The 27,212-nt window shown below is 38.6% G+C and overlaps 2 protein-coding genes across 2 annotated transcripts in view; one reads left to right on the forward strand and one right to left on the reverse strand.

The window, feature by feature from the left end:
* Nucleotides 1–24,332, reverse strand: LACTB2 (lactamase beta 2). The gene is made up of 7 exons (XM_032421743.1): nucleotides 24,127–24,332; nucleotides 18,610–18,773; nucleotides 12,756–12,882; nucleotides 6,796–6,974; nucleotides 3,775–3,923; nucleotides 761–842; nucleotides 1–104 (listed from the first exon to the last, which is right to left on the reverse strand). Exons 1-7 carry the CDS (start codon nucleotides 24,246–24,248, stop codon nucleotides 61–63), a joined length of 867 nt encoding a protein of 288 aa, XP_032277634.1. The 5' UTR covers nucleotides 24,249–24,332; the 3' UTR covers nucleotides 1–60.
* Nucleotides 1–27,212, forward strand: part of XKR9 (XK related 9) — an 81,806-nt gene that overhangs the window by 20,023 nt on the left and 34,571 nt on the right. The gene's annotated exons all lie outside the window — the stretch shown is intronic.

Here is a 27,212-nt window from a genome sequence, read left to right on the forward strand (position 1 = left end):
AGAAAACATACCATTCTCTAAAAATAAAACAAGCCAACAAAAGCTTTCATTAATCTGAAACTAAAGATTAGCTTTCCATTTCTTCTCAGGATCCGTGTTGCTAACTGTGGAAAGAAAATTGGAGAGTGAAAATTTAACAACAGATAAGCAAATATAATGGATTTTAAGTTATTTTGTGGCTAGAAAAAGCATTAATTCCTAAAATAATTTTGTTGCTTAATATAAAGGTGGTATTTTTTTGTACATATAAAAGCACTGCTGAAGCTTCTACACAAAATTCAAGTTTTGAGCTTCTTGATTTTAAGGATTAAATTTCTATAAAGATTGTTAATTTGATGAATTAATCTAACACTAGTAAACACTTATAGAATTACTGCTTTAATATTTTTGAGTTTACTACCTTTACTACTGCTAAAACATCTGGCTGTTCCCAAACCTTCTGCATGTGAAATTCTTTGTGGTCTTGTGGTCGGGAGAAGAGAGGCTATCTTCCCGTTACATGCCTTTGATTGTAGTTCTGGTGGGTAAGAACTGCAACCCCTAAGCAAAATTCTAATTCCTGTGCGAGCTTTAGGTTCCAATTTGTGGTCCACTGGCCTTTCACTACTAACCCTTTCTAGTGCTTGTTTCTCCATCTTACAGTAACATTCAAGGAAGGACTCTGGTGGTGGTTGTTTTTCCTAAAAGCAAACTAGTTTTGTAAAAAAAGAATATTTTAAATGCTGGTAATAAAATAATTGAAATTTGGAAGTATACTTACATATTTTTCCTTCTTTTTTTAATTTTTTCAAGTGAAGCAAGACATTATGTTCAGCCATTTTATATAAATGCTCAGGAATAGTCTAAAAGAAAAATGAGAGTGAAAGAAGACATTTCTTTTTTTAAAAAAGAATGAGTTAATCTTATTGAAACAATTAAAACATGCAACAAAAGGAAAATTTTAACTTAAATACATTTTTATATAGGAATAATCAAAATGATTTCACCTTGTATGTGTCTTGCTTTAGGCCACTCTATTTTTATCTATATACCTATACATAAAATAGCCTGTAAGGTCCATAAGGACAGTAACAGTGTTGGTTTTGTTCTTTACCGTATACCCAGTGCTTAGCAAATGGCACATAGTAGGAACTCCGTATTTTATGAATGAATGAATAACTAAAAATTATTCTAGATAGTTTTGATGATGCTATGGACCATTGGCCCTATGGTTTATTTACTGGGTTACATGATAATATCTTTGTACATTTCCCTTGGTTATCCTACCTCTGTCATCCTTTAGTTTTCATCTCGAAACTTCCTTAGACTTCTCTTAAATTCATGTGTACTTACACTGAGTTGTATTGTTGACTCACTTCTTACTCAACCAACTTAGCACAGCAACATCACATGTTAATGTTCCCCAAATATAAACTTCCAACCCCAAGCCCTCCCTTAAGCTCCAGTACCATATCCACCACTGTGATCTTCTAGATCTAATTAGTGAATCCTCCGCCTAAGATCCTTGAGTGGTCATGCCCAGGTTATTGGATAAAGCCCCTATTTGTTATAAGGCTTCTGTGATCTGATCATGCCTGTCTTTCCCGCCTCATTTCCTGGGACTCCTTTCCTGACCATTCACATATGCATTCTGTGCTCCAGTCATATGCAGTTTCTTTGTGGATTTTCATATACAATGCTCTTTTATTACTTGCAGAGCATGTCTTTCCTTCTGTCTAGAATGACTTCTTTTCTCCTGTACTTTGGCTTCGAAAATGCTTACTTCTTCAAGACTCAACTAAATAAGTTTTTAAAGCTTTTCCAGACAAGCCTCGATACCCTGCATCTTCCATCAGGTGAAATTTATTCCTCTTTCTTTTATGCTCTGATATACTGTGTAGAGGTCTTACAGGAAGCCTGGTATGATTAAAAAAACCACGATCTGAGTATCTGACATCTCACTTTTGAGTATGTGACATCTGCTAGTTGTGTGTCTTTGGAAGTTACTTAGCTCACACTTTCTGAGTCAGATTTTTTTTTTAAGTCTATTAAATTGGAATAATTGTATCTATATGTATTGAAAATTTGAGGTATATGAATTAAGGGCCTCAAATTACATTTGTAAGTGTAAATCAATGAATACAGTGTCTAGCACACAATAAGGCACTCAAAAAATGATAGTATTACAATCATCTGTTGAACATGTCTGTCGTCACTAAACTATGAGTTCTTTGAAGGTAGGGATCTGTAGTCATCTTTGTATCTTAGTACCTGGTCCACTGTGTGGCACAGGAAGGGCATTCAGTAAATGTTGAATGAGTAAATCTCTCTATAACACCTATGCCATTCTATACGCAACAGGTACTTGACACATATAATACAGTGAATATAGTGAATACACTCTGAATGCAGAACCAGCATTTTTAAGGGATGGACAATTGCTCGATGACTCATCTGGGAGGGTGATTTAGAGTTCTGCTGTCTGTACTTAAGTTAGGAAAAAAAAAAAACCCAATGTACCAATGTATAGTCTAGCATGGCTATATTCTAGTATTATGAGGAAATGAACTCTTTCACAGAATTTATATATTTATATTACCCCTTTGCCAATGGCACTTTTTATCTTTAGCCATTTTAACCATTCATCCCTTCCTTTTAAAACAAAGCACACCGAGTATATGATTGTTTTTTGATAACTTGGGCCAATGGAACATTAAAGTTCTTTACTAATTATAATTGGCCCTAGGTACTTTTCAAGCTCATCTTTACACTCTCACGTATCTTACGGTGGTACAGGTTGTAGTAGTGGGAGGTGTTTTTAAGTTTATTTATTTTTTAGTAATCTCTATACTCAAGATAGGGCTTGAACTCATGACCCCAAGATTAAGAGTCAGCACACTCTTCTGCCTGAGCCAGCCAGGTACTCTGGTAGTGAGAGTTTTTAAATCCAGGTAATCTTATTCCAGAGCCTGCATTCTTAAGCTCTATACTATCCACACAGCAGACATCTAATAAACATTTGCTGAAAAACTAAATTATACTAATCGATTGCCCCACAGTGCTGTTATATATTTACTCAGAGACCACTGGAGCGAGGCCATTTTTTCCTCTATATAGTAAGTTATTCTACTCATGTTCTTTTACATGTGCTTTCTCTTTCTTCTCCCTTGTTAGGCATTGCTACTACTTCTCACTGCTATTAACCCAGTATGTCTCTAGCAGATCACCTGTCTCACTCGCTATGGGCTAGGACACCAATCATTAAGATGGCTACAATAATACATAAATCATTACAAAACTTAATCATAAGGATGTTGGTAATGGTCTCTCTTACAAGATGAAGTCTATAAGGTTTAATGATAGCTTCGAATGTTTCTTTTTGGTTCTCCAGGTCGTTTTTATTTGTTTAACTTCCGTGTTCTAGAAAGTTGAGATTGCTGATCTCAAATTTATACAAGCAGCACTACTTATAAAATTTACAGACTTATTCTGTTCTGGGATGTAATAAATTTACCATACCTATAGTCTACTACAAAGATTATTTTAATAAAACTGTTGCTGTGGGGGCGCCTGGGTGGCTCAGTCGTTAAGCGTCTGCCTTCGGCTCAGGTCATGATCCCAGGATCCTGGGATCCAGCCCCGCATCGGGCTCCCTGCTCGGCGGGAAGCCTGCTTCTCCCTCTCCCACTCCCCCTGCTTGTGTTCTCTCTCTCACTGTGTCTCTGTCAAATAAATAAAATCTTTAAAAAAAAAAAAAAATTGTTGCTATGTACAAATAAGATAAATGAAAATTACCTTGTAAATGTTTTTTACAAGCTCCATTGCTGTAAATGATTTTTCAAAATTATCACGAAACAATGTAAGAATTTGCTGTTCTCGGATATTTCTGTGAGAAATGTATTCTAGAATTTTAGCTTCAGCGTTATGAATTACTGGGCCATGTCCTGAATTAGAATTATAAAAATTATTTCAACCAGAATAAAAATATCAAGTACAAATGAAGTTAATTTGTTCTATTTAAAAATAATCATATGATGTATTGAAAAAGCATACTAAGTATATAACAAATATGAATTATTTGGAAAACCATACAGTTAGATTTAAAAATTATATACAATGCCAAAAACAGAATTATATCAAATAAAATCTGTATGAAATGTTATTATATACATTAAAAATAAAGAATAAACATTTAACAATAAAAATAGTAACCAGAAGAGTAATGATAGGTAATACTTACAGAGTGCTCATTATTTGCCAGGCACTGTTCTAAATGCTTAATATATATTATTCTTCTAAGAGTCCAATGAGGTAGCAACTATTATTATCCCTTCTTTACAGCAGAAGCTGAGGTATGGGGGGCAGGGTGGCAAATAACTCGCCCACAGTTACACGGTGAAGAAGAGATGGAGCTGGAGTTCTGACTTGAGAGCTTTTAATCATTCTATGCTCTTAACCACTATGCCACACTTATATAAGAGATTGAAAAGGGGACTGTAAAAAGTAGCTTCATGTAAGTGACTCAGATCTATTAAAAATTCACAAGAACCACAGTAGAACTTTAAGAATCTTATGTATAAGCTAGTAATTCAGAAATGTTGACAACCCAGATTAAGTTATATTAAAGTCTAGTTGCTCTTTAAAACAGTACAAATTAACATATGACATAAGTCGGTAAGAGGATGTTTAAAATATTTGAGTACAATGTATTCAGAAGCAGACTGTTATCATATGAAGAGCATGGGCTTTGGTTAGAGTATTGACAATCATTTACTTGTATGGGGCCATGAGAGTCTGAACCCCTGAGCTTGTTTCTTCAGCCGTGCAATGAAGATACCACTACCTGCTTCACTGGGTTTGTGAGGACAACACTGTAAAGGTCCCTGCACAGCACTGGACAGGCTCTAATATATGGTGGCTGTGGCTACAGAACATAATTTACCCATAAGCTCCTGCTGTGCCAATAAGCCAGTTCACTGGGTTCATTAAAGCAAACACTCTAAGAACCTTTACTAGGCAGCCTCTCATTAGCTTTGCTTCATTCAGCGTGAGTGCATCAAACATGTACTCTCTTCTCTTTAAAAACAGCTGTCGGTGTATCATATGACCTCACTGATATGAGGAATTCTTAATCTCAGGAAACAAACTGAGGGTTGCTGGAGTGGTGGGGGGTGGGAGGGATGGGGTGGCTGGGTGATAGACATTGGGGAGGGTATGTGCTATGGTGAGCACTGTGAATTGTGTAAGACTGATGAGTCACAGACCTGTACCTCTGAAACAAATAATACATTATATGTTAAAAAAAAAAAAGAGAAGATTGTAGGAAGGGAAAAATGAAGAGGGGGAAATCGGAAGGGGAGATGAACCATGAGAGATTATGGACTCTGAGAAACAAACTGAGGGTTCTAGAGGGGAGGGGGGTGGGAGGATGGGTTAGCCTGGTGATGGGTATTAAAGAGGGCACGTACTGCGTGGAGCACTGGGTGTTATACGCCAACAATGAATCATGGAACACTAGATCAAAAACTAATGATGTAATGTATGGTGATTAACATAACAATAAAAAATTAAAAAAAATTCAAATACACACAAAAAATAAAAAAAAATAAAAACAGCTGTTGGCTTCCATTCTTCTGGTGTCATATTAATCCAAATGCCCAGCTCTACTCTGTTTCCTATCCCCTCAGTGGGATAGAAACTCATGAGAGAATATAAGGGTATTGAAGACACTCTATTTACAGAGCTTTCCATGGCTCTGGTTAGGAACAAGTTAGAAGGACTTAAAAAATTAGGTAACCTAGTTTCTTTTTCCTTCTGGGCCCTCTTGTTGAGTGTTATTATCCTTCTCCACTTTTAGGATGGAAGGGAGATTCATACTGCAGAGCAGTGTGTGACAGCTGAGATACTAAAACAGGTTTCTTTTTCTGGAGAAGTGAAATTAATATACAGCTTTAGAGTTGACATGGAAGCTACTGATATTTCAGTAGTGAGTTAAAAAACTAAAGCTCAGAGTTCACGGCTAAAATGTGGCCCACATCAGAAATCTAATAATTAACAAAAGTGAAGATACCTTGTGGAATGAAAAACATTCTCTGATTCCCATATAAATTTATTTCTTTCGTTTAACAGTTCTATTAATAGCTGTAAAGATGTCAAAAAATAACACCTTATATCTTTATAAATTAATATAACTCTCAGCCTTTAAAAAAAAGATTTTATTTATTTACTTATTTTAGAGAGAGAGGGAGCACGTGAGCACAGGGGTGGGGGGGAGAGGGGCAAAGAAGGAGGGAGAGAATCTCAAGCAGATCCTCCATTTAGTGCAGAGCCGGCTGGATGTGGGATGGGGTGGGGGCTCGAGGCTGGATGTGGGGATTGATTGCAGAACCCTGAGATCATGACCTGAGCCATGAGCCAAAGTCAAGAGTCAGTCACCCAACCGACTGAGCCACCTAGGCACCCCTAACTCTCCAGCTTTTTTTTTTTTTAAGACTTTATTTATTTGACAGAGAGAGACACAGTGAGAGAGGGAACACAAGCAGGGGGAGTGGGAGAGGGAGAAGCAGGCCTCCTGCCAAGCAGGGAGCCCAATGTGGGGCTCGATCCCAGGACCCTGGGATCATGACCTGAGCCGAAGGCAGACGCTTAATGACCGAGCCACCCAGGTGCCCCTAGAGGCATAATTTAAAGAAGCACTTTATGGGTAGCTCTTCAAACCCTGAAAACATAAAGAACACACACACACAGGGACAAACCAAAATGAACCTTCTTCCTCATTTCACACAAATGGTTTGCTAGATTTAAGCAACTACCCACCTGGATATATAATATCAGCTTTGACTTTCAATAGCTCTTTTAGGGAGTTCATATAATCATAGAGGTCTTCAAATACAGTTGTTCCTTCCCCTAGGATGCAATCTCCAGAAAAGATCGCATTCTCCTCTTCTAAAAGTAGAGCCATATGATCATCAGTGTGGCCAGGTGTGTGTATAACTCTGGTTAAAAGGAAACGAAGAAATAGTAAAAATTAGAAACTCTTAGGCTTAGAAGAAATTATTCTCCAGCCTTATCTCTGGATACGACACAAATAAGTGATGTCAAATCGGTTAAAAAGCTCCTTCTCTTGTGGCCCACAGAAATGATCATCAGAAAATTCGCTCCTTTAAATCAGATTTCCTACTCTGAAGTACAAATTCAATACTTTTCCCACCTTTTTTTATTTTATAAATAATAAGCATGCACCGATCACAGCAAATTTTGAAAACAGAAAGGAAAATACTTAAAGGAGATACGAATTCACAATCATTCCACTACTCAGAGACAGTGCTTTTATTATTTAAAAACTTTTTTTTTCAATTTTCTTTGCATAAATGTTTATTTTACAATATACTTTGTGGCAAGACTGTGAGAAAAAAGCACTTTCATAAGTTGCTGTGGGGAGAGCAAAATGGTAATAGCACATGTGGAAGGGAATTTGGCATTTTCTAACAAAATTACATAACCCTTTGACCCACTGGTCCCACAGCTAGAAATTTACCCTGAAAATACACGTTCACAAATACAAAATATATATATAAATTATTCATTACATTATTTATAAAAAAATATAGGAAAAACCCTGATACCCATGATTGGACACTATGGACACATTGTGGTACAACCATACCATGGAATACGATGCAGCAGCCATCAAAAAGATGATGAAGATCTCTGTGAACTGATATGGAGTAATTTGCAGCATATATTGTTAAGTGGTAAAAAAAAAACAAGCATGGTTCTTTTCGTGCCTCTGCTTTGTTGCTGGGGCAGGCTGCGAGCTGTGCTTGTGTTGCACCCCAACTACCCACCCCTGACCTTAGTTCAGTCTTCCAGGCCACACAAGGTGGGCCTCACGGCAGGGTGGCGTGTTTGGCCTGGGGTTCGGACCTCTGAGACACACAGTGCCTGACTGGAGCTGCTCCTATCGTTGATGTGGTATGATCGGGCTACTACAAAGTTTTGGGGAAGGGAAAGCTCCTAAAACAGCCTGTCATCCTGAAGACAGGACAGTAGAAGAGCTGAGCAGAAAATCCATGGGTGTGTGTGGGGGCTGGGTCCTGAAGCCACGGGGGAGGGATGTTCATTAAATGCTAACAAGTGCTTTTCTCTTTAAAACAAATCAAAACAAAGCATGAAAGAATGTTTATAGTTGCTCTTTTGTATAAGAAAGTTGGGGAAATAAAAATGTATATGTATATATTTCCTTATTTTTGCAAAAAGAAAGGGAAGATAAAAAACTAATGAATTATAACTGCCTGTAGGGGTAGGCAGATGGGATGTAAGCAAGACTTCTCTTGTAACTTTTTTATTAGTTTTAACTTTTGAGCTATGTAAATATATATTCTAAACATAAAACTAAAAAAACGAAAGAAAATGTTAACATTGAATACAGAAAGAAATGAATCTTACTATATACTGGATAGATAACACAGCCATGCTAATATTAATTCAAATAATTTTTAAATACTAAGATTATATATCCTTAATAGAATGTATCTTAAGTTTAAAAGAAGCAGAAAGATATTTTGAACTTTACCTAATAGGTTTATTGTTGGCAGTGTTACTGGTTACCGTGTTTCTGAAACTATTTTGTGTTTACGGCACAAGAGTATAAACAATAAATTGATGTTGAGAACCAAGGTTTTTACTGTGGGATAAGGGAAAAAAATATATGAATGAGGGAATTAAGGTTCTGGGTTCTCATCTGAATTGAGGAATCCTTATGAATTCATCATTTCATTTTTTTCCTAGCTCTATAAAAGGCCCAGAAGTAATGATACTCCAGTAGTCATGAGCACACCTGACACTTAGTTCTGGAGGGAACTGAAATACCATTTCCCACTCAAAGAAACCAGGGCTTCTTGCAGACATGGCTGGCTCCAGCTCTGGAACAGGGAAAGTAAAATATGATATGGAGACATCTCTTTTGTTTGATTAAACCTGTTGCAACCTATTGATGAAAGTATTCAATGTTACATGAAAATAATTTCAGGAGGCATATTTCCACGACTAAGAATATGTGGGTGTGGGTGTGTCTCATATCTTCACGGACAATCTTACGAACAATCACACATACAATGTGTTTACAAACAGACCCCCAATATTTTTCAATCTACAAAAACTCATCCACTCTTTTTCAGAGTCTGCAGACTGTCTTATCCACTGATGTGCTTGCAGTGCATCCTTTATTTGTCCCCCCTCCTCCAACTCCAGACCGCAGTAATGGTTTTCTTTGATAACCAAGGCAATAGATTTCTTAAATGAGGGGATCAGAAATTCTAATTCTCCAGTCACCTGGGTAGCTAATGCTTTAATGTGCATAAAAACTGTGTTAAAATTCACTTCACATAGGCAGAAGGAAAAAAGGAGATGACATCAGAGGTGCTTTGCTAAAGATCAGAGGAACTGCAGCTGTGGCCTCCCCATTCATCAGGTGGCACATTTATCTAGTTCTGCCACTTCTGTGATAGAGTAGACTTTATAAAGATGGCTCCCTTACAAGGTTTAGAACAGTCAACAAAAGCTGTCAGACTGACTTTTCTTTGAGAAATGGGACTTAGGTCACTAGAAAATTCTTGAAGGTTATATTCAATCAAATCCTACTGAAAAATCTGCTTCCTACTTTTTTTTACTAAAGGGTTCTTGGTGGGTATTGTCCCTATTGCTAATGTATTTTTTTCCCCCCAAATTGGCAAATAGACCAGATCAACTGGACATCAAATACTTGAGGACTTAAGTATATTTTAACCTTCTGTTTATGGAACTTTTGCTTAATGATGAATCTTCTTGTTAATATTTAAAACAATTGGGTTTTACTGACTTTATAAAAATGGAAATTGGAAAGTATCTGTCATCAGTAAACTAAATGTTTTATTCAAATTCTAGTATAATTATAATTTATTTTTGTGAAAAGGTTATTTACTAAGTCATTTTTAAAAAGACTTATTTTAGATAGAGACACACACAGAAACAGAGACAGAGTGGGGAGGGGCAGAGGTAGGGGGAGAGAGAGCCTTAAGCAGACTCCATGGTGAGTGCAGACCCCGACATGGGGCTCGAGCTCATGGCTCTGAGATCATGACCTGAGCTGAAACTAAGAGTCGGATGCTTAACCAACTGAGCCACCCAGGCGCCCCTGATGTTGTTGTTTCTTGATCTGAAAGCTGCTTAAATGATTTGTTCAGCTTGTAATAGTATACCACATTGCACACAGATGATATGCACACTTTTCTTTTTGTATACTTTAATAAAAAGCTTAAAATAGGGGAGCTTGGGTGGCTCAGTCAGTTAAGCATCTGCCTTTAGCTCAGGTCATGATCCCAGGGTCCTGGGATTGAGCCCCACATTGGGCTTCCTGCTCAGTGGGGAGTCTACTTGTCCTTCTCCCTCTCCCCTTGCCCCTTCTTCCTGCTTGTGTCTGTCTCTCTCTCAAATAAATAAATAAAATCTTTTTTTTTTTTTTTAAAAGCTTAAAATATATTGGCTGTTTATGGCAGATGGGTGGTAATTAACTACCAAGGGCCGAATGTTCTTAATCTGCAAATTAGGTATAGATCTAATATCCATGATTCTGTGATAACTAATAAACTAGTACTGTGATTCCCAAGCCTTTGAGATAGATCTTTAATGTGTGATGGGGGAAACTCAATATTGTCAAGAATACTCTCTGAAGAATTAGTAATGTAATGTTTATTATCTTTTGGCATCATGAACAAATTATAGGAGACACATATTTCCAACAAGAACATTTTAAGAAAATTACCCAGAAATTAGTTGGGTTTATAAATTAAATTTACAAATCAATAGCATACTAGGAAAAAGGGAACGCTGGCTTGAAAGGGGGCATGGATACCCAGTTCTTCATCTTCTCTTTCTCATTCACCTGCTAATCTACTCCCCTCTTTGTAGATATTTACTACATGTTGGATAAATATTCAGTGCCTTCTGTGTGCCAGGGGCTGAGGATCTGAAGATGAATCTGGCATCTGCCGTGTATCAGAGAATAGCTAACTTATCATCAAACCTCCTTCCTCTTTTTCCTGGGCATGAAGTTCAACTCTACTTCCCAGCCTGGGGTGGCCTATGACTGAATTTACAGCCAATGCAACAGAAGGTCTGGTCTGTGAAAGCCTCCCGTGAAAGATCCCTTCCATGCTCCCTCTCTGCCACCCACTGGACTGACTGAGGTGAACAAAGCGACCTTGAAACCAACTATTGAGGACGGTAGAATCACAAGATGGAAGGTGTCTGAAACATTATTTGCAGCGGGGCCACTTGATAATCAGGAACCTTTCCTGGATGTTATGTAACTGGGAGGAAAACTTATTTCATGTATGAACCATTATACATTTTGGGGTCGGTTTGCTACAGCAACTGGCATTAACTAATACTGTGAACCTAAGGGGTTGATTACCTTTTATGGAGATACCTACTTACAGACTTAAGATTAAAATACAATTTAATAAGTGCTATGATAAAATAATAAAAGTTATACGAAAGTTAGAGGAGGAAAGGGGCACCTGGGTCCTGGGATCAAGCCCCGCATCAGGCTCCCTGCTCACTGGGGAATCTGCTTCTCCCTCTCTCTCTGCCTCTCCCCCTTGGCTTGTCCTCCCTCCCTCCCTCGCGCTCGCTCACGCTCTCTCTAATAAATAAATAAAATCTTAAAAAAAAAAAAAAGTCAGAGGAGGGAGCAGTTAATTATGCCTGGAAAGGGTTCTTGAGGTAAGTAACATGTGAACTGAAGTCTGAAGAATGAATAGGTAAGAATTTATGAAGGAGACAGGAGGGGGAAAGCCGTGATGCCTACCTGGTAAAGGGGGGGGCATGAGTGAAGGCATGAACATACATAACGTGTCCAGGTATTTGGATATGGCTAATTGTGTTTACAATGGCAGTGGTAGGAAATTGGACCAGAAAAGTGGTTTGGGGCCAGATAGCAACATGGTAAGGAGAATAAACATGATCTTGTATGCAGTGAGAGTTATTCAAGATTTCAAGTGACACGGGGTATGAACTGGAAAGGGAAGCCTGGAGACAGGAATATTAAACAAGAAGTAATGGTAGTGGACATGAAGAAAAAGGGACAGTATGGACCAGTATTTTTAAGGTAAAATCTAACACAATTAGATGTGGTGGGCAGGAAAAGGGGGAGTGATAAAGGTGAAGTGGAACCAGCTTCTATCTTAGAAGAAAAAATAAAATCTTAAGTGCTGAGAGCAGTAGGTGTTCTGAAGTCAGAAAGCAAGTAGATTATGGGGGACAGAGGAGAAACCTAAGTAGTTCAGTTTTAAAATTACTGAGTTTGAAACAACTTTTCGACCTCACTTAGGTCATGGGAGATTAGGGGTCTGGCCTAAAATGTATTTACTTTAGGTCATCTTTTGGAATTGAGAGCATGAGAAAGTCCTGAATTTAACTGATGAGTAGAGCCCTAAACCATCCTAACAGGAAATGCTAATTTATTTTTTAATTTAAATTTTATTTAAAAAATGGTAATCATATAATTCAAACAAATAATTTAAAAAGGGTAGAGTGAAAAGTCTTTCTTTTCTCCTATTTCTCAAGCACCCTGGTTTTTCTTTCCAGAGTAACCATGTTATCAGATCTTTTATATCCTTCCTGAGGTATTCCTCACTCATATAAGCAAATATTCAAAAATCTTCCTTTACTCCCTTTTTATAAGACACATACATAACCTCCCCCTGCCCTTCCCTAGCTAAAGGACATTTACTGACCTGAGAGTGGCACCTTCAGTTTTAATCACATCTCCATCTTCCAGATAAACATACTGTTGCTTTCCATCTCCTATAATTTCTTCTCTCGGAGGATTCCGTGGGAGTTTTTTAATGCAATATGCAGTGTCTAGTAACAAAACACGTAAAATATATTAAGTCATACTTTAAGTGATAATTCAGCCTTTTAAGAGATCAACTTTCTCTCCTAATCTTTTTCCTGTATTTGGTTTTTACAGTAATTTCTTAAGCCCTTTCTCTACCCCATTAATTTATTTCAGCCATTTTTATTCTGTCCTGTTTCAAACTCCTTGCTTTTGTAACACTGTTGCTCGATTCATGATTTTGTTCCTCTAAGTCTGCAGTCTACCTATTCGTTCAATTTTGCACTTTTGTCATTTCATATTTAATATCTGATTTCATTAAAAGTTGACTCTCTTTAAATTTTTCTATGGAAACAAAAAAAAATAAGAGATCAACTTTCATAGAGCTAACACTGTGACTGACTGCAAAAAATATTAACATTAAGAGACAAGAGAAAATGGGATGGGTTACAGCAGCCTATCTCTGGAATTTGAACTATTTTTTCTACCTCAACAAAAGAGCTTTTTATTCTCTCATGCACTTCTAGGTCTACACCTTTTTGTTCTAGTTACTCTTATTTTATATAAAAGTTTGAAAGTAGTTCATCATAATCTCGGCTAGCTTTGATATCAAGATGCGTGTTGAAGAGGCAGCAATACAGAACAGGGGAACGTTTTCCTGTCTAGTCTTAGCGGATAGTAAAAGAAGTCATGGCATCATGGCAGTACTCAGTAATAAAAGGATGATACCATAATGTTCTTTCTGTGAATGCTAAAAGGAAGCCCCAAAACCCAGGACAAAGATATTAAACCATTAAAATAAATTTAACCCATACTACCTCTCACTGACACAAAGAAAATCAATTAACCAATCAATAGCTGGGTGCCAAATATACTATATACAGTGAATACAAGCATGGTGACATTAAAGTGCTTAAAAACTATCACAGTTGGGGAAATAAAACTTACAAATAAATAAATACAGAGCTATACTCAGAACCATTTAATGAATACTAAATGGGCAATTCAGCTAATAAAAGCCATAGTAGTTTAGAGAAAGGAAAACAATTAGGAAAAAATTCACAAATATGACAGAACTTGAAGTGTGGCTTACAAGATGAGTGGTTTGGGAAATGGTACAGAGAATGATTTGTAGGTAAGGGGAACAGCATTAGGAAAAGCATAGAAATGACAATGAGTGTGGCATACGTGCAACAAAGTATGCTACCAATTTGTCCAATGCAAAACACTGGCTGAGACGTGGAGATAAAGTGGGATTAGATGAGCTCAGATCATGGAAGGCCTTAGATTGCCTTTCATAGAATAGAGGAATTTATTTATTTATTTATTTATTTTTAAAGATTTTATTTATTTATTTGACAGAGAGAAACACAGCGAGAGAGGGAACACAAGCAGCGGAAGTGGGAGAGGGAGAAGCAGGCTTCCCGCGGAGCAGGGAGCCTGATGTGGGGCTCGATCCCAGGATCCTGAGATCATGACCTGAGCTGAAGGCAGACGCTTAACCGACTGAGCCACCCAGGTGCCCTGGAATAGAGGAATTTAAACTCTACCATATGTGCACCATTGTACACTCTTTAGAAAGAAAACGAAATAGTGTTAACTAGTTGATCAATATGGCAGCTCTAGGTGGGACACTGGAGGGCGAGAGATCAGAAACACCAGGAGGGGGTGACTAATAACTCAGCCGGAAGGATGTGAATATTAGAACTAAGATGACAGCAACGGAAATACGGGAGAAAAAGACATTCAGAGAAAAACTGACAAGGCACAGAAATCAGGCTAGTATGGAAAATAAAGGAGACAGAAATATTGCAAATATAATAAAAATAAAATAAAACAACTGGGACTAGACCTTCTCTCTCCAGCCCCAAACTCCATTATTTTGTATCTTAGAGGCTGGAGCAAAAAATAATATGCTATTCTGGGAACTGGCATTACATAATAAGGCTGTCTTCATTCTGGAGTGAGATGGGGAGGTTTTTTGGTATGTGTTTATTTTTAATCTGTATAATTTTGTCTTTCAGTAAAGAAGTTAGAGGTATTATATTTCTAGTTATGAGACCTCCGGCACACACTCCTCCCAAAAAACTCACCATTATCTCAAAATTACAAAACAAATGTTATACTATAAAATAACCTGTGTCAGTTTTTAAAGTTATGTGCAAATACGAAAACATATCCTACTCACAATAACAATCTGTATAGGCAGGAGGGAGAAGGGCATGCTGAAAGCAATCATATAATCATCATTATTATGTTTAATAAAGGCTTATGGAGATATAACTCAATAGCATAAAATTCACCCTTTCAAAGAGTACAATTCAGTGTTTTTAAAGTATATCCAAAGAGCTGTATAACTATCACCACTATCTAATTTTATAACATTTTCAAAACCCCTCAAACCCTTTACCCAACTGTAGTCACTCCCTCTTCTCTCCTCCTACCAGCCTCTGGCAATAACTTATCTACTTTCTGTCTCTATCATATGATTATTTTAACAGGAGGAAACCCTCAGTCACTTGTTAAAGGTTTGAATAATGGCTTATAACATCATTCTTAATGCTAATTATTGAAGCTGATACAAACATGTGATATTGCTTATAATACTTTCTTTTTTTTTTTTTTATTGAGAGAGAGAGAGAGAATGATAGAGAGAGAGCATGAGAGGGAGGAAGGTCAGAGGGAGAAGCAGACTCCCTGCTGAGCAGGGAGCCCGATGCGGGACTCGATCCCGGGACTCCAGGATCATGACCTGAGCCGAAGGCAGTCGCTTAACCAACTGCGCCACCCAGGCGCCCTGCTTATAATACTTTCTAATGAAAACACAATCTAATTGAATGGCATAGAAGCAAACATTTGACTCCTAGGACGGAGATGTGAAATACATGGCAAAGATCCAACTTCAGCTGCAAAATAACAACTATCATGATCACAAAAATATATTTTGTAAGATTTACTCAAAAACAAACCAAAAACACTGGGGGCAGCCTGGGGCTATATAGTTCTCATGTCTAGTAAAATTCTGGCTTCCTGCCAGCCACTGGGAGTTCTGGAATTATACACTGATTGTATCTTAAACTTTTGAAAGTAGGTTGCTGTATCTTCTCATAGAAATCTTATAACTGGCATTCATAATTTTGGTGTTGCCTGTAAAACCACAAGTTGTTAGCATCATAAAGCAGTTGAAAAGTTTCTGCCATACTAATAATTAAGTAGTAAAACGATCTGGAGCAAAGAAAATAATAAAACAAAATGGAACAAGAATGCTAGCGATTAAGGATTTAGAGAATGAAGAAGTACATGGACTCTTGGGAGATTCTGAAAGGTAACCTCTGCACGATTTCAGTGCTGAGCAACTCAAGGTCTGTATGCAGCTGGTCTAGCTTCAATAAAGTTCAGATTGAAAGTCAACAAGCTACTTCTCAAAGTATTAAAATTTTACTGGCTACAGAGCAGGGTCAAATTTCTCCTTGACTTTCTTTAAATCAACCTAATAGGTAATCTATTATACAAATATTCATTATTTTGTATGGAACCCAAACGATTTAAATTTTTTAAAAAAGATTTTATTTTAGAGAGAGAGAGAAGGAGAAAGAGAGAGAGAGAGAGTGTGTGAGCAGGGGCAGGGGCAGAGGGAGGAGGAGAGAATCTAAAGCCGACTCCTCCCTGAGCGTGGAGCCTGATGCAGGGCTTGATCTCATGACCCTGAGATCATGACCTGAGCTGAAATCAAGAGTCGGACGCTTAACCAATTGAGCCACTCAGGTGCCCCTAATTTTTAATTTAAATATATAGCTTAAGTGTCCATTAACAGGTGAATGGTTAAACAAATCCTGGTATAGTCCTACCATGGATTACCACTTGGCAATAAAGGAACAAACTACTGTTACTGAAACATAGGTGATCTCAAAAACATGATGCCGTGTGAAAGAAGCTAGAGAGTGATTCTGTATGCTTCCATTATGTGGCAAGGCAAAATTAATCTATAGTAAAATAAAGCAGATCAGTGGTTGCTAGAGGGGGATTATTGCAGAGAGGCACCGGGAGACCTCTTTTTGGGGTCATGAGAGTATTCCTTATGTTGACTGGATCCGTCACAAAGGTGTTTATCAAACTATACTCTTAAAATGGGTACATTTTATGTATGTCAATTCAAGCTCAATAAAGTTGATTTATGAAGGAGAAAAAGTAGGCCATAAACATTTAAAATGTTTAACATTAAATTAAAACTCATGCTAAAAGAGTTGGCCAAAGCTAGTCAAGAACCTTCAGCATAGTTTTTTAATTCACAAAATTTACTGGTAGATAAGACAAGAGAAAGGTGAGGAAAAGTTAGACCTAAAGATAATGACTTCCTGTGGCATATAGTCCTCTAGAATTGTAAGAAAGGAGGTTAAGAGGGTAACAAAGTGAGGTTAGAGCGTTTTTTATAACGGGCAGCCTGGTGATATTGGGTGCTTTGGTTGATAACACCTTGGTGTCCCAACTGTAGTCTCAAGTCCTAAAAGGAAGACATTTAAAAATATTTAAAAACATGAGTTGAATGCGTATGTATGTTCCTTTTGTGAATGAACGTTCCTGACCTCCTGTCCTTCATATGCCCCGAACTTGCCAAGCACAGCCCGATTCTAGTATCTCTACTCCTGCAATGTCTTCTGTCTGGTATAGCCTCCTCTCGGATACCTGTATAGCTTACTCTCTTCTCCCTATCCACCCTAGATATAAGCCACTGCCCTTCCCCCACTTTATTTTCTCTCCCCTTTTTCTTCACTTAGCTTTATTTTTCTTCATAGCACCTATCACCATCTGACCTACTATGTACTTACCATTTACCTTCCCTACTAGAATGCACGCTTTATGAGAGCAGAGTCTTTGTTTTGTGCACTGCCACATCCCTTGTGCCAAGAACAGTGCCTGGACAGAGTGGTCACTTGAGTATTTGTTGAAGGAAGGAAGGAATGAATGAATCTATGTGTGTGATGGTAATATGGGGGTATAAGGAGAGAGGCAGTAAGGTGTCAGTACTGAATAGGTTTCAGGGACGGAGAATTATCAATACAATGATCTTTCACCAGCATTTTAGTGTATCATAGTAATTGCCTTAAAGTTATGGAAGACCTGAGATCATGTTAGAGTGTGGACAGTAACAGCAGCTACCTCACAGTACCCATGTAGAGTGTTTAGCACAGTGCCTGGCACACAGTAAATGCTCAAGAGTGGTTAGTTATTATTAACTCGGAAGTAGCAATCATCACTACTACTACTACTATAGACAAAATTCAAACTGACCTTCATCCCTGGCAAAGGGGAAAAATAAGAGGGATAAGAGATCTGAAATAGAAAATAGGACTTTTCCTTTCCTCTTTTGTTAAAATTGGGGGCAGTATTAAAAGTATATTAATTTCTTTTTTTTTTTTTTTTAAAGATTGTATTTATTTATTTGACAGAGAGATAGACAGAAGAGCACAAGCAGAGGGAGTGGCAGAGGGAGAGGGAGAAGCAGGCTCTCTGCCGTGCAGTGAGCCCGATGCGGGGCTCGATCCCAGGATCCTGGGATCATGACCTGAGCCGAAGGCAGACGCTTAACTGACTGAGCCACTCAGGCGCCCCAGTATATTAATTTCTAAAAGTACCATGTAAGTATATAAGGTATTCAGTAAATGACTGACTAGCTTACTTACTTCTGTAACAGAAATAAATTATTCTGAAAACACAGTTTTCCTCAAAGAGCTTAATTAATGTTTTCTGTTTACCATTATTGATGCTTTTACAAATATCTCCTATGCCCCCAGTATGATCATGGTGCCAATGAGTCACTACGATTTCCTGGATTGTTGTGTTAAATTCAGTCAGAGCCTGCTTTAAACAGCTGATATATTCTGGAATTGCTGGTTCTCCAGTGTCAATGAGGATTCTCCTGAAAATTAAATGGATGATAATCACACAACTGGAACACAGAATTAATAGTAGCATATTTCTCACACAGATAGTTCATATTATATTTAAGAAACTGCATAAATTGCTTGGCTTTTAACCTGCTTGAAAACCAGCTATATGATATTTCACCTTAACTATAGTAATCTCACTAAGAAAAGTTTTTTGAAAAAATCTTATAGCTCCATGTAAGTCTGAACTTGGCAAATTCAAGGCACAATAATATTGAATACTTATACAGCACTCAAATATGGCACTATTCCAAGGACCTTATGTATTTTAACAATTGTGTTCCTTATCACAACTATTTAAAGGAGGTATTTCATTGTACAACTTGCCCTAGGTTACTCTGCAAATAAACGGCAAGACCAGAATTCAAACCTGGGTATTCTGTCTCTAGAATATGTGTTTTTATCCACTCTGCCTCTGAGATCTTTTACAACATACTCAAATGTCTCATAGATATGAAAGAATTAGATTCAGTGGCATTCCTAAAGAAACCTAGTCTTCTGCGCTACATACAAAACTTATTACTAAAGTTTTACATTGGCTTCCTTCCACATGAAAATGAAAGGAGTAGGGAAGCATGGGGAAATGTCTGAGTTGCTTTATTTCTTTACCTAGACAACCCATTAGTTATATTTTTCTGCTTGTGGTTCTGAACCTTCTTTATACTTTGTATGCCCTTCCTCACTATTTCACAGGATGATGGTCTTTCTCTATAAAGTTTTCCTGAACTAAAGAAAGAAGGGGGACATCTTCCTCCTCAAGAACCAACTCACAAACTTTTTAATTCAGGCTGCTTCACAATAACACCTCCCTAATTCAGGTTGGGGGAGGGAAGATTAGTCTTGATGAAAAGTCTCAGTCATTCACTCATTAATACATTAATAACTGTATGAATTATCTACTATGTGCCATGTCTTTCTTGCAAGACAAAAAAATCCTGTTTGCATTCTAGTGGAAAGTGGGAAGAGGGACCTATGAAAACAAACAGTAATAGTGACAGATAAACGGCATTCTGCAGAACATTCAAATGGGGTAAATGTGACCCGAAGTATCTGGATGGCTATTTTATATTGGATGGCTTGTTTCCCTAACCCTATTCCCTGAGACGCACAGCCAATAAAAACAAATTGTCCTGTCATGGGGGAGGGGGTCGGGTGGAGAGGTGGGGACAATGGCCTTGTGGTCCATAGGCTTTTATCTACACCTTAAGTTCCACAGAGCAATGGCTCTACTTTACAAGTACACAGAGTTATAACTGTCCCTTCTGGAGACAGGGAAACTAGATGGATATACTGGCCCATGAATGCATTATGAGGTTCTGTAGGCAGTGGAAATATAAGGAGATGGTTAAAAAACATTTAGGAGGCACAATCAACAGGATTTTTTTTTTAACAACTGGATGTGGAAGGGAAGGGAAAAAAATTTATGATTTTGAGGTTTCTAGGTGAGATGACTGGTGTGTCATTAACCAAGACTATAAAACACTGGAGGGAGCAAATTTGAGATAAACGTGGTTTGGGTCACAATGAATTTTGATGATGTTGCCAGCCATCTTCTGTTGCTTTTTCTTCATAGCACTTATTACCATAGACATATTATATATTTACATGTTTACTAATTTATTGCCTGTCTCCACACCTTCCCACAGCCTACAAATTTAAGCTCCACGGGGGAAGGAACCTGGTCTGGTTTTGCCAGAATCTAGACGGTGGCATGTACTAGATAATAAATGTTTGTTGGATGAATAAATAAGGTAGTGGCTTTATTTTTATTTTATTTAATCATCAAAACAATCCCGAGATTTTACTCTCATTGTACAGATGAGGAAACTGAGGCCTTGACAAGTTAGACATATATGTAATATCGTAATTTGCCTAGAGTCATGAACTCCAGCACAGGATATATTTGATTCCACACTTTTCTTTTTTTTTTTTTAATTTTTTTATTGTTATGTTAATCCCCATACATTACATCATTAGTTTTAGATATAGTGTTCCATGATTCATTGTTTGTGCATAACACCCAGTGCTCCATGCAGAACGTGCCCTCCTCAATACCCATCACCAGGCTAACCCATCCTCCCACCCCCCTCCCCTCTAGAACCCTCAGTTTGTTTTTCAGAGTCCATTGTCTCTCATGGTTCCTCTCCCCCTCCGATTTTCCCCCCTTCATTCTTCCCCTCCTGCTACATTCTTCTTCTTCTTTTTTTCTTTCTTAACATGATTCCACACTTTTCTAACTGCAATGCCCATATCACAAGTAGGTAGAGCAGCAGGCCGAGGAAGAGGGAGAAGCAGGCCCCCTGCTGAGCTGAGCAGGGAGCCTGACGTGGGACCTGATCCCAGGATACTGGGATCATGACCTGTGCTGAAGGCAGACACTTAACCAACTAAACCACCCAGGGTCCCCAATGATTATAATTTCTAAATGGAGATGAATATACATACCATTTTGAGATATCTATCATGACCGCAATATGCGATGAAAATATTAGAGAAAAAAAATCACAGGTACTGCTATTACTACTATGGTTTGTTGTCCATATTCATGATGGAATAAAGGCTAATTTTCAGTCTGAGATTAATAATGGTATAATTTTTTCCCCCCAGCTAAGGTCACACTCCCTGAATTATATCGTTTTTGGGACCATAGACTTCAGATTAACAACCCCCCGATTCTGGTAGAGGAGGAAGAGGAGGAAGAAAAGAGATGATAAAATCAAGTCTGAGCTACTATGAATGAACTATTAATTGTTTGTTGATGTACCCCCAGTTGTCTAGAACAGTCCTGGCACAATAAACGTATATTGAATAAGTTCAGTTCAAATTCTAACAAATGATTACCGTGTACAAGATACTGTGTTATATTCATTATAAGATGCAAATCATTAGGTATTTTCTGAACACCTACCATGAACCCAGTGTTGTCTGGATGCTGTGATGGAAGAAGTGATAATAACAGCTAACATTATGGTACGCTTTCCATATGCTAGAATTTGTTAAGTGCTTTTGATATGATTTTTCATTTAAATTTCACTGAATCCTCATAACATCCTTTGAGGTGGGTGCTATTCAATCCTCATGGTATAGATAAGGAGTCTGAAGCTTAGAGAATCAACTGTCTTGTCTAAAGTCATAAGCTAGGATTCGGATTTAGGTAATCAGAGTATAGAGTCTTAACTCTAATTACTACACTAGACTGCCTTTTTTCTATTAAAAGATAAACTATTTGCCTCCAGGGAGTTACAATTTTGATAGTAAAGGTTAAAATTGCAGCTTTTACAGTTTCTTGAGCAGAAGAGGAAGTTGGACACCAAGGAAGTCGAAAAGATCACCTAGGTAGAGAATATAGCATGAGAACAGGACAGAGTAAGATTACATCTTGAGGAACTCACACACTTAAAAGATCAGGTGAAGAGGCTGATTCCATGAAGGAGATTGCGAAAGAACAGCCAGAGAGGTAAGAGTAAACTAGAAGAATGTGGTGTTAGCAAATCAAGGAGGGACTGGTCAACAGTGTCAAAAGTACTGAAGTTCAAATACAATGGGAATGGAAAAATGCCACTGGATTTGGTAATATAGGAGCCACCTGTGATCTTGAAACTGGTTTGTGCAGAACAGGTGGATACCAATATCTGAACCTCTTACTTGGACCCAATTAATATTCATCTCTTGCCACCTGACTTCTACTTTATACAGTAGAGTAGCATCATCTACACATTAACTTATTCTAGCTCAACTATATGTATTCATGACATATTTGTCACATATGACTAATTCCACTGGCCACTCCATCCCATGAGTTTATGCCAGTGGTAGTGGAAGCAGTGTAAAGTGGGAGACCATGAATGTCTTCCCTCAGTCATCTTCAGATTCTTTATGTCTCTTTTAGCACAAGCACTTTGCTACACTGAATGTGGTTCTAGTGTTTAAAGATGCAGTATGCATTTTTCATATAACATGGCCCCTAAATGCAAGCCAACTTCATCTGGTTTTCAAACAGAACCAGCCATTTGCTTCATTGCTGGAAGAAAAAGCAGGCTGCACCGAACTTACTGTGATTGTACACGATCTCCAACACAGTGCCTCCTAAGAGACTTCTTAGGGTAATTTTGACAATATTCAATGTTTAGAATAGGTACTGACATTAGAACTAGTTTAACATGACACGCTGAAGAGAGAAGAGAACGCCTATGGACTTTGGGGGTGTGGGAGTCCCAGGCAAGACAGACTCTACTCTAGATATAAAGTATTTCTTCTGCTGAATTCTCTATCCTCCTAGATTCTGGAGGCAGCCTAAGCTCCTGTACTTACTTGACCCTGCCTTGTTTATTCTGAACCTAACTTCTGCCTGTCTGACTTCAGTACTTCCAGTTCCTGCATCCTGCTCCATCTAAAATTGATTTACTGGAAAAAGGCAAATACAGCAGATACTTCAAATGAAAACTAAAATTACTATTAAACTGTTTTCTAGAAATCAGTTATATTAATTTTAACACATCTTGAAATATACACTTAAATTTTATGCTCAAAGGGAACTGTATCTTATTTTTATTTTGTATTGTGTAGGGTATACTAAAGACCAAGCATATAAAAACCGTTCAATGCACATTGGTGCAGTACACCACATCTCCCCACTTCCGCATAATTACACTAAAACAATGCAGCTGAACAAGAGAAAAATAGAAATACAGATAGGTTATTCCCTCTGCAAAAATAACTTAAATGAGGCTACACAATAGTAACAAAAACCAAAATCAGTCCGCTCCTCTTTCCCAAGTGCCAGGGGGATCCTTGGTGTTTCAGACTCGAGCAATTTGGAAGCAAGAAAATCCTGCCCTCTGCTGCTGAGTTAAGAAAAAGGCCTCAGCTCAATTAATCACTTTTGTGAAGGGCAAGTTATAGTCTGAGCAAAACACTGGTGAGAAGTCAGAAGGTGAGCAAAGTAAATGTTTTCCTGGATTTATAACTCCAGGCGATCCTAATTTCTCAACAGCTTAAGCACTCACCCTGGCATTCAACATTAGGCAAAATCAATTGGGTTTCAAAACCAGGAAGTTTTGTTTTCTTTTTCCTCATTATTTCTCCCTCATTAGCCATAACCCACGTTACAGAGGTTACCAGGCGGTATTGCAGTGATGTGGGGGAGGCCTGGAATCGGGGCGTCCGAGGGTGGTCCTGGGTGGGGCTGCCAGGCCCGGACTGGACGCTGAGCTCCAGGTTGCGTGGGCGCACAGCCTCTCCGCTTCCGGCGAGCAGTGGTCCCAGCCCCAGCTCTGTGGGTCCCGCAGGCCGGGGTGTTTGCTAGGGAGGAATGGGGACGTTTACCTGGTGCCGATCCCTACCAAGTAGGTGTTGGTGCCCTGCAGGGTCATGGGTCCCGGGTTACAGCCCAGGACGCGCACCACCCGACTGGACAGCTGCTCGACGCGCTGCAGGATAGCCGACATATCTGCTTCTACAGCCCGCCCGCGCGCTGCGACTCGAGCGCCGAACTGGCTACTAGGCCCGTGCGGGGGAGGAGGCGGGGCGGGGCCGGCAGTCGCCTGACGTAGCGTGACCGGGGCGGGAGGGGAAAGCGCCGGTCGTGCTGGGGGCGGGGCCAGAGGTCACCTGATGTGGCCCGGGCTCCGTGGGTGGAGGCGGTGGGAGGGCGGGCTAGAGCGCGTGGCGGGAGGCGCCTTGAGGCGAGGTTGCATTCGCTTGGCCGAGCGCCGTCGCCTGTCACAGTCTGGTGCCTTCCCACAGGTATTTGTGGCGGAGTTCTTCCCAGTGGACGAGAGACATTTTAACCTGGGAAGTCTTGTGGAGCACAGGGCAGGCAGGTTTGGGGTTAGTTACGGAACACTAAATCCTGGGAAGGATGGCTTGTTTTTAGGCAATGGCGATGTGTGTGTGTGTAGAAACCTGTGTGTGTGTGTGTGTGTGTGTGTGTGTGTGTGTAGAAACCTGTTTTGTCTTTTATAATAAGTAGGGGCAACTAGTATTTCCTTAGTGCTTACTGCCATGCTAAGTGCTTTTTCTAAACACTCTCATTTAATCCTGGCAACAACATGAGGAGGAAGACACTCTTTTTGTGTCTGTTTTACAAATGAAACACGGAGATTTGGAGACTTGGCCAGGTGACAGCTGTGTGAACCCAGCTCAGCGTCTGAAGCCTTGTTCCTAGCTGCCTTGCCCCAACACTTGTCCCCTTCTCGTTAGATTCAAGGAGCTTGCTGCTCCCTCCTTGTGCTTTGTTCCTGCCCAGAGACCTAGATCGGCCTTGAGGAGTTTCGTCCCCAAGATAGGAGTTATTTTCTCCACGAGGAGTCCTTTTCTAATCTGCTAAGCGTGGACTATCCCAGTATTACCCGTCCCTATTAAACAACAACAACAAAAACGATTTACAGTTTACCTGAAGGAAATCCTATGATCCATTTCATTGAGTTAGGATAGTTGTCTATAAACTACCTCAAAAGAGATATAGGACATATCCACTGTCCCAACAAGTGAGAAATCTTTTTTTTTTTCAAAACAAGTCTTTTTCAAAACAAGTGAGAAATTGACACAGATACTTGTGGTTCTAAAATTTAGGAAACATATTTTAACACCTTTTTGCAGGTATTTCTGAAGAAAAGACTACTATTAATTTGTACAGTATTTATTTTACAAATCATTAGTTTAATATTCCAGATTTCTTGAAAGACACACCTATTTTATGTGTGACAAATTTTTTTGCCTTGTGTCTCAAAGATGTACTTTTTTTTTTTTTTTTCAAAGATGTACTTTTAATGGAAAAATGTTTCAAAAACCTTTGCTGAAAGGGCAATATGCCCGTTTAAAAATGTTTGGAAGAACCATCAAAATTCCCCACATCAGGCATTTTCAACTCCCAGTTTTATTTATTCGTAGCCATCACTTAATGGCTATTCAGCCAGGAAGCTACCCCCATTTTCCTTTTTAAAAAACCTTGTGCTGGAAAGTCAACAAACCTTTGAGAAGAGGGTGGAACAGTAATTTCTGGGACTTGTGGGCAGTTCCATTCTTTTATTCCTTGACTTTTTGTTTTAATGTAGAATTTCCCTTGTGGCTTCCATCTCTCTTTCTTTTAATTCATTGCCAAGCTCTTCATCTGCCAAATGGACCCAACAGATAATTTAAAACTTAAGTGACTTCAGTTGAGTCATACAAGGAGCTACCGACAGAAGAGGGGGAAGAGAGGTTGGGTAGTGAACTTGGTTTAAACAAATTGAAATTGGGATGATTGTGGGATATACTTGTAAAGAAATCTATAGAGAGTTGGATATATATGGGTTGAGCTCAGAAGAGAGATCTAGGCTGCTAATACAAAATTGTCTTTGTGGATATGTTTAGTAATGTGACTTGAAGTTTAAGCTCTTCTCTAAGAAGTAAGAGGAAAGATTTTGGGCAACTCTCTTGGGTCCCCTCCCTCTTCGGGAGCTTTGTATCGCTCAATAAACTTTGCTGCCCACCAAAACCCCCCCTCAAAAAAGTAAAAAAAAACAACAAAACCAAACCCCAAAGATTTTATATTCTGTTCAGTTGTATTTATAATCATTTATCATCTACCTACAGTATGCACAGTATTATTGTAGACATGTGGGGGGTGTTAAAATGATAGTTGGCTTTCTAGAGTCTTATAACCAGAAAGGAGATGTGTATTATCTTATTTTAAAGTACATGTGAGTAAATCCTAGAGAAGTATAGCTGAAGTGATAGGATTGCAAGGAGGAAGGGGAGAATCAAATTAATTGGGAATATCTGGAAAAGCTTAAAGGTTGTGGGGTTTTGAGCTCACTCTTAAAGGACTGATAGAACTTGATCAGGTAGGTGGAGGTAGGAAGAACATTCTAGACAATAAAGAATCTTGAGAAAAGGCTTGGAAATAGAACAACTGTAGTATTTATTTTGGGAACAGAAACCAACAATCATGTCCTTGGGGCATAGGGTTTAAGAAGGTATACAGTTTGAAAAAGGTAGGTAGGATTAAGTTAAAAATACTTTGTAAATTATCAGAGTACTTCAAATGTAAGAATCTCTCTCTCCTTTTCAAACACTTGTTGTCTACTTGGATTTGTATTTTCTTAAAACTTAAATTTTGTATTTTCTTAAAACTTAAATTTTGAGGGGCGCCTGGGTGGCTCAGTCAGTTAAATATCTGCCTACGGCTCAGATCATGATCTCCGGGTCTTGGGATCGAGCCCCACGTCAGGCTCTCTGCTCAGCTGGGAGTCTGCTTCTCCCTCTCACTCTCCCTCTGTGCTCTCTCTCTCTCAAATAAATAAATAAAATCTTAAAAAAAACCTTAAATTTTGAATACAGTAAAACCTTGTAACCTAGTCAACCTGTGAGAGGAGGAGAAGTTATTCATTCTCCTAATGTGATAGTTATAAAGGGGTGTACTGTAGTTG

The sequence above is a fragment of the Phoca vitulina genome, unplaced genomic scaffold (assembly GCF_004348235.1).
Source record: "Phoca vitulina isolate PV1807 unplaced genomic scaffold, GSC_HSeal_1.0 scaffold25, whole genome shotgun sequence".
Classification (NCBI taxonomy): domain Eukaryota; kingdom Metazoa; phylum Chordata; class Mammalia; order Carnivora; family Phocidae; genus Phoca; species Phoca vitulina.

Bases quoted from the DNA above. Each gene is read 5' to 3' on its own strand.
- LACTB2 (XM_032421743.1), bottom strand. From the start codon at position 24,248: ATGTCGGCTATCCTGCAGCGCGTCGAGCAGCTGTCCAGTCGGGTGGTG. The intron at 12,883-18,609 runs GTAAACAGAAAA...TTTTGTTACTAG, and splicing joins TTGTAAAAGCATCAATAATG to ACACTGCATATTGCATTAAA. The intron at 105-760 runs GTAAGTATACTT...TTCTTTCCACAG, and splicing joins AAAAAAAGAAGGAAAAATAT to TTAGCAACACGGATCCTGAG.